General features: G+C 44.2%; 1 protein-coding gene across 2 annotated transcripts in view; it reads left to right on the forward strand.

The window, feature by feature from the left end:
* LOC110522289 (tumor necrosis factor receptor superfamily member 21) overlaps positions 1-6,989 on the forward strand; it is a 32,697-nt gene extending 25,708 nt beyond the window's left edge. For both annotated transcript variants that reach the window (XM_036975869.1, XM_021600557.2), the window contains 2 exons: positions 4,036-4,246; positions 4,593-6,989. In XM_036975869.1, coding sequence (XP_036831764.1) covers positions 4,036-4,246; positions 4,593-4,822 — 441 coding nt within the window. In that variant the 3' untranslated portion in view covers positions 4,823-6,989. The remainder of the gene's footprint in view (positions 1-4,035; positions 4,247-4,592) is intronic.
* Positions 6,990-8,398: the final 1,409 nt, after the last annotated feature.

Genomic DNA, 8,398 nt, shown 5'->3' on the forward strand with positions numbered 1-8,398 from the left:
TCTATTTTATGGAATCATGTCTCTTTACGGATATACTGTACCCTACCATTCAGCCAACAGGGTTCTCTGTCCATTGCACGAACAGGAAGAAATAACTCTCCAGGAAAAAGAAAGGTGTATGTTTCATGACTAACTACTTGTGGTGTGATTGTGGTAATGTACAGGAACTCAAGTCCTTTTGTTCTCCCAATCTGAAATACCTCATCATCAAATGCCGACCGCATTACCTCCCAAGAGAGTTTTCTGGCTCTCAAGGAACTACACTCAACTTTATGCAAACTAGACACCGAATATCCTGAGGCTGCAATTATTGTAGCTGGGGACTTTAATAAAGGAAATCTGAGGAAAACGCTACCGAACTTCTATCAACACATATTCTGTGCTTCTCGCTCATCGAGCATTCTTGACCATTGTTACTCCTCCTCCCGGGACAGCTACAAGGCTCTCCCCCACCCTCCCTTTGGCAAATCAGATCATGCCTCAATTTTGCTCCTCCCCTCCTATAAGCAGAAACTTCAACAGGAAGCACTCATGGTAAGGACTGTTCAACATTGGTCTGACCAATCAGAATCGATGTTTCAAGTTTATTTTGATCACGCAGACTGGGAAATGTCCCGGGTTGCCTTAGAGAACAGTATCAACGTATAAACTTAGTTGGGGACTGAGTTCACCAGGAAGTGCATAGAGGATGTTATCCAAACAAAAAAACGTGGATGGATGGCAGCATTCGCTCAAAACTGAAAGCACAAACCACCGCATTTAACCTCTGCAAGGTGACTGAGAACATGGACGTGTACAAACAGACCAGCTATGCCCTCCGTAAGGCAATCAAAGAGGCAAAACAACCATGTAGGGACAAAGTGGAGACACAGTTTAACGGCTCAGACACAAGACGTATGTGGCAGGGACTCCAGACATGGATTATAAAGGGAAAGCCAGCCTTGTCGCAGACACCAACACCTCGCTCCCGGACAAGCTAAACACCTACTTTGCCCATTAACCCTCATAATGCTGCCGGCCCAGATGGCATCCCTAGCCGCATCCTTAGAGCAGGTGCAGACTAGCTGGCTGGAGTTTTTACGGACATATTCAATCTCTCCCTATCCCAGTCTGTTGTCCCCACTTGCTTCAAGATATCCACCATTGTTCCTGTACCCAAGAAAGTGAAGGTAACTAAATTAAATGACTATCGTCCCTTGGCACTCACTTCGGTCATCATGACGTGCTTTAAGAGGCTAGTTAAGAATCATATCACCTCCACCTTACCTGACACCCTAGACCCACTACAATTTGCATAACGCCCCAACAGATCCACAGATGACGCAATCCCCATTTCATTACACACTGCTCTATCCCATCTGGACAAGAGGAATACCTTTGTAAGAATGCTGTTAATTAATGTGTTTCTATCAAATTGCCTTGTTTCACATAAAAAGGCTGTGCGTGGTGACATAGTGCACATAAAAATAACTGTTGCCGTTAAATTACCATGTACCGTTTAAAAAATACAACTTAAATGAGTTTCCATCGCTTTTTCAACTGGTTTTGTCAGTCAAAATGTTGCGCTGTATAGCGCATGTGCCCACTCTGGTCTTGGCACATGCTTTCTAGCCAACAGCTGGCAGATACAGTGCACGTATAGCCTACATGATGAGATTATTATGGACAAAAGAGTGAGATGATCTTTATTTGTCAAACTGCTGGCAAGCATCTATCTTCATGTCACCAGAATAAGACCCTGGATATTTATTGGAAAGGAGCATCAAGCTCATCACCGTGTACTTTCAGGTAGGCCCTTCATCACATCTGTTGGGGAAGATGTTTAGTATCAGCTGTAACATCAGTGGTTGCAGCATCACAAGAATACTGTCTATGAGGGAGAAGCAGAGAAAAGAGCTGCCTATTAAACAATACCCCCAGTGTCCTACATAACAGTAGTGATGCTGAAATTTCTCAGTGTTAACATATGAGGATTCACTTTAGTGGTAAAGGCTCTCTTGACCCACAATGTCTTATGATATAGCAGTTTTTCCATAGCCTGCTGTATTTTGCTCCTGAACAGGGTTTATGACTAAACATGCAACACATCTCTCCTAAGCGCCAAAATGTGTACGCTACTCTGCAGTTTCAGTAAAATATCTGTGTTATTTGTGATCTAATTAAAATGTGGATGTTCTCTGTGTCTCTGATGCCTCAGCAGTTCCTCCCTACACAGGGCCAGACCCCCTAGCGTGTCTATTGTGTGTTTGAGTGTGTGCGTGATTGTGTGTGTGTGCTTGCGGGCCTGTGTGTGCCTGCTGCCTGGTGTGAGTATGTGTATGTGTATGTGTGTGTGTGATGCGTGACAATGTCCCTACCCTGGGGTCTGCTGTGTGTGTGTTGACAGGCTATGTCAGTGACTCAGCCAGATCACTGTCTCTCCTCTAATGACTCAGTCACTGGCTACTGACAACTCAGAGAAGCATCTGGAACGGTGACACCATTTCCCCCTGTTTTCTCCTAATTCTCCACGATGAGTCGATCTGAGTTCAAGTATTTTCAGTCTCCAGGGGTTTCTCTGGAGGGTTAGTTGGTAGGTTTTGTAACAGCTGTTTGTAACATAATTTGGCCAGGGTGGCGTAGTGCTCCAGTCTTCGTGGACGTGTCATTGCCTGCCTATCTGGCCTAGTGCACAGAGGAACTTGTTATCAAATAGGGGAGATAGCAGGGGCTGCATATGGGTCATATACGCACGCAGAAGTAAGTGAGGTCTGTCTGATGCCACATCAAGCTGTTTTATATGGGATTTTATGTTCGCATCAGAAGTTTTCCGTTGCACTCCCGTCACCTGCATGAAATTCAATTGTGTTTCTGTGAAGCCATATTGAACTGTGTTCTATTGGATTTTCAGCACCCTGAAAGTTTTCCATTGCATTTCCATCGCCTGTATGAAATGCCCTTTACCATTTCCTTCCTGTCTCACTCACAGCAGGGCCTTTTTCTCTACAGTACCGAAGTCAAAATGTAAGTCTCTCAAGAGCTCATCTGGTCCGGTCACCACCAGTTCACTACATTACCATACCGAAGAAGACTGTTATTTATGTCTTCCCTGAGCCCCAGGGCAAGCACAGTGGTGTACTATACCTGGTAGTGTGTGACTGGGCCCATGTGGTCTTTGGGCAGTACATTCCTGCTCTGTCCAAGTCCACAGAATCCCTTTCATGTCTGGCCGGTTGTGTACGCTCCCTGAGGCAAGGAGAGAGAGTCACGGATGGGAGTGGGTGGTCTGGGGCTGTGGGTTGGCCCGCTGTGTCACCTGACGTGGGCTGCATTAGGCTGGGGCTGGGCACACAGGAGCTCCCTGTCCTCTCCCTGCACCGCGTAAAATGGCCTGTTTCCAAACTTGTGCAGGTGTATCCAAAAGTCTAATAATAACCACTTGTACCATAGTAGGCATAAGTCGTGATGTGTAAAGGATTCAAAAGTAAGCAATTGCTAAAGTCACTGACTGTCTGTGACATGACAAACCTGAGCACTCAGCTCTTGAAATGCTAATAGTTCATGACAATGGTGAGGTGCAAGTGTCAGGATATCTTCCAACTATCTAGGAATCTCTTTAGTGTTGGCACTTCTCAGCATGGCACCGGCTGGACACAATTGCAGTCAGGATCAAAGTCGCCATTGAGTGGTGTTCCCACTATCAAACAGTCGCAAATTGCTTTTGAGTCATCACAGATACCATACTTTAAATCCTCAGCGTGGCAAGCAAGACACAAGTGCCTTCAGAGGTGTACGGATAACTAGGAGTACGAAACTGGGGTATTTTGTGCAGTGGTCTGTCCGGACAACAGCGTGACTCAGAACACTGCTTTCTCAGCCATTGGTTTCCAACACTGACACTGACCATCTCCTCCCCTCTCCCTCTCAATTCAAGTCAAGGGGCTTTATTGGCATGGGAAACATATGTTAATATTGCCAAAGCAAGTGAAGTAGATAATATACCTTTCTCTCTCTCCATATCCCTCTCTTTCTCTCCTCCCCTCTCCCTCTCTGCAGTTTAATCTGAACCAGCTGATGACTGTGAATGTAACCCCGAGCCACAGTCCTGTCCACAAGTCTTTGGAGTCTCCTGGGGTGGTGGTGGAGCAGTCTCCTGTGGACCGGACCAAGGGCTTCTTCCCCGACGAATCAGAGCCTCTGCTCCGCTGTGACTCCACCTCCAGCAAAGACTCCGCCCTCAGCAGGAACGGCTCATTCATCACCAAAGGTAACCACATATTATGACACAGTTCTGTTTCAGTAATTATGCTAAACACCTGGCTCCTACAGAGGTGACATATTTGTATTTACTGCCCCCTTCTGGTTATAAAGTGCACCTGATTTCATACTCCATTATAGCAAGTCATCAACTATGAAATCTTTGAGAAATATGTCTTAGTTCTCATAAGGATGACTGGGCTTTTATTCCCAGCAGCAGAACGTGACTGCTAATTTAGTCATTCATGATTTCCTATTTTATGGACAACAACAAGCTGTAGCTAACATCCACAGTATGTTGCAGTCTATCCTCCTCCTCATTCTGACATTTTCTTCCTCTCCTCTGTGACTTCCAGAGAAGAAAGACACGGTGCTACGTCAGGTCCGGCTGGACCCGTGTGACCTGCAGCCCATCTTCGACGACATGCTGCACATCCTAAACCTTGACGAGCTGCACGTCATCGATGCGATCCCCATGGCAGAGGACAAACTGGACCGCCTCTTCGAGATTGCCGGGGTCAAGAGCCAGGAGGCCAGCCAGACCCTGCTGGACTCGGTCTACAGCCACCTGCCTGATCTCCTATAGGCCCACTGCTGTGATGCTACAGACCTATACTGTGGTCAGGGGACGCCCCACTTCCTTCTGCCGCAAACCCCTCCTTTTCGGTGTGGCTACTTGGGTGTGCCCCCCCCCCCCCAAAAAAATACTCTGAGGTAAGCTAGTGAGATGCTGCTTGATTCTGGATAGTCGTCTACACGCCTTCATGACCGCCAATCGGCTATCCTCCATTCCTAGCAGCCTGACTTAATCCCCTACTAATACCAGGGTCAGGGAGCCTCCTTTTTTTCACCTTTATTTAACCAGGTAGGCTAGTTGAGAACAAGTTCTCATTTACAACTGCGACCTGGCAGTGAGCCTGCCTGCCTGGAGGAAGGGCAGGACAGAGTGGCCAGCCTGGAGTTCTGGGCAGACATAGCACCACCATCACCACTATGCTTATTAAACCATAGCTATTGCCCTTGTGTCAATGTAGCATTAAACAAGTGTTCTCTTTAAATTTTTGAGATTATAAACCCATATTCATGCAAGCAAACTTCAACAACACACTCTCATGCACAATGTCTATAAATGTCAAACATCCCACATGAAGAAATACTATAGTCTGCACTATGGTAGGACTACTACAGTATTCACTGTAGTGTTTTTGCTAAATTTACTGTAGTATTTACTACAGTATACTGTAGTATTTACAGTTTACTATAGTATAAATACTGTAGTAAAAACAAGCAGTAGTGTATACTATATTCATTACGGTAATGTTTTTGCAGACTGTAGTATACTGTAGTATTTACTGTAGTGTTTTTGTTTTATTATCTTTGACATAGAAGTGGGGGGCATTCTCCTTGAAGAAACCTACTGGAGAAATACTCCGAGTAAATTTTCCATAACCTGTAGGTAGTACTGGGTTCTGACACGGAGAGTTCAGAGCTTCTACTCTTTTCTATAACCATAGGGAACACAATATATGGTCTGTACTTGGCATGTAGGTTTCAAACTTACGGGTGGCCCAAATTGGGACTTGGGGGAGGGGAATGGGCAAATGTACAAATTATATACTGTAGTATTTACTATAGTTTAAAAATATATGTTTTTGTGGACTGTAGTATTTTTGCAGACTTTGTTGTACTATTTACTAGTGTTTTTTTGTGGATAATACTGTAGTATTTACTATAGTATTCTACAGTACTACAAAATTCTATACTAAGTCCTACACATGATCGAGGGATACTACAGTGTATACAATTTTATAGTATACTACAGTTTCCTACATACTTCTATATACTGTAGTATTATAGAATAAACTGTAGTATTTTTTTATGAGGGACACTACGACACACACTCATGATGCACAATGTCTTACACTAATAGTATGTAATATGATTGATGCACTAATTCTTGTTCTTTGAGTAACATAACCATTTCATCTGTATGCATTCTGCCATATGTGCTTCAATGTCTCTTTGAAATGCTGTTTACTTACATGTCACACTTATTTTTTGTCAACATTTAGTTTGAGTATTATCATTTGTAGTTTTTTAGCAACTATGTTTGTCTTGATTTCAATGGGATTCTGATATGTCCCAGCTTGGTGTAATGAGACCATCTTACTGGATGTAAGATATGCATAGTTGCTCCATATTCTACTTGAATCTGACAGTCATCTTCTGGATTGTGGTACTTGATTAAAAAATAACAATGTACAACTATAGTTCCTTTTAAATTCAACATCTTTAAAAAAAAAAGCACCACCAAAAAACATGCTGTGAGGTGCCAGTATTCAACTCGCAGATGTTAGGAAAGGAACACAGGCTGACTTTTTGCCAAGCCAATCGTATCAAGCTATTCTGGTGCTAGACTTGAAATTGTCTAGTTGGGCATAATACCAGGATGATATGGGCGTCTTTCAGGACAATCGCTACTAAAGTATTCTGGACTTTGCAGGGGGTAAAATAGATGCAGCTGCTCTGGACTTTGTTGGACAGAATTGAAGTGTTGTTCGAGCTGTCCACATCGCTGTTGGGTCTAATGTAGGTGTGAAGGTAAGCATGTAGAACGAGTCTGAAACATTGAAGTTGAGGTATACTGTACATGTACTCTGGTGGCTGTTTTTAAACATAACGCGTGTAACCAGTACGTTTACTATTATGTAAAATCTTAAATCAACCAATTAAAGTTCAAACGTTCGTCATAATGTGGAGTGTGTGTCATACTTACTGTATCTCTCTTTCAACAATAATTTGTTACAGTAAACATGTTTCCATGTAACCTTTTTATGGTAGTTATAACGACACAAGGCGATTCAGATGCAGATGGTTTGAGTTGATCTTTAGTACAAGGGGTAGGCAAAAGACAGGTCGGGGACAGGCAAGAGTTCATAACGAAGTCAGAGTCCATAACGGTACAGGGCGTCAGGCAGGCTCGAGGTCAGGGGCAGGCAGAGTGGTCAGGCAGGCAGGCTCGAGGGCAGGGGCAGGCAGAGTGGTCAGGCAGGCAGGCTCGAGGGCAGGGGCAGGCAGAGTGGTCAGGCAGGCAGGCTCGAGGGCAGGGGCAGGCAGAGTGGTCAGGCAGGCAGGCTCGAGGGCAGGGGCAGGCAGAGTGGTTAGGCAGGCAGGCTCGAGGGCAGGGGCAGGCAGAGTGGTCAGGCAGGCAGGCTCGAGGGCAGGGGCAGGCAGAGTGGTCAGGCAGGCGGGCTCAGTTAGGACAGGCAAGTGTCAGAACCAGGAGGACGAGGAAAAAGCGAGACTGGGGAAAAACCAGGACCTAAGAGAAAACCGCTGGTTGACTTGGCAACAAGACGAACTGGCACAGACAGACAGAAAACACAGGTATAAATACACTGGGGATAATGGGGAAGATGGGCGACACCTGGAGGGGGGTGGAGACAAGCACAAGAACAGGTGTGACACGAGTAAAGTACATGTCAGATAAAAATGTAATGACAAGCCTGATGAAAACAGTAAATTTGTTGGTAAACTTTCCAAATGTCGACAAAACAAATTATGCTATACAAGATGGGATATTTTTGTGTCAGTAAAATGTATTATTTGAGAAATTGTGGTGTAAATGCTTTTGTGTGCAAATATTGATCAAATATCCATTATATCGAAGCAAACTTGGAGTCACACATTGATACAGTATGTTGTGAGGTCCTCCCACTAAGTCTTGGAAAGGATGCAGTTTATTAGGCTACAGATTAAATACGTTATGATGAACTTTACAGTGTGGTGAAAGTGCAAGGTGATGAGCTTGATGCTCCTTTCCAATAAATATCTGTCATGCCCTGACCTTAGTATTCTTTGTTTTCTTTATTATTTTGGTTAGGTCAGGGTGTGACATGGGTAATACAGTACAGTGCCTTGCGAAAGTATTCGGCCCCCTTGAACTTTGCGACCTTTTGCCACATTTCAGGCTTCAAACATATAGATATAAAACTGTATTTTTTTGTGAAGAATCAACAACAAGTGGGACACAATCATGAAGTGGAACGACATTTATTGGATATTTCAAACTTTTTTAACAAATCAAAAACTGAAAAATTGGGCGTGCAAAATTATTCAGCCCCTTTACTTTCAGTGCAGCAAACTTTCTCCAGAAGTTCAG

This window comes from Oncorhynchus mykiss, chromosome 4 (genome assembly GCF_013265735.2).
Source record: "Oncorhynchus mykiss isolate Arlee chromosome 4, USDA_OmykA_1.1, whole genome shotgun sequence".
Classification (NCBI taxonomy): Eukaryota; Metazoa; Chordata; class Actinopteri; order Salmoniformes; family Salmonidae; genus Oncorhynchus; species Oncorhynchus mykiss.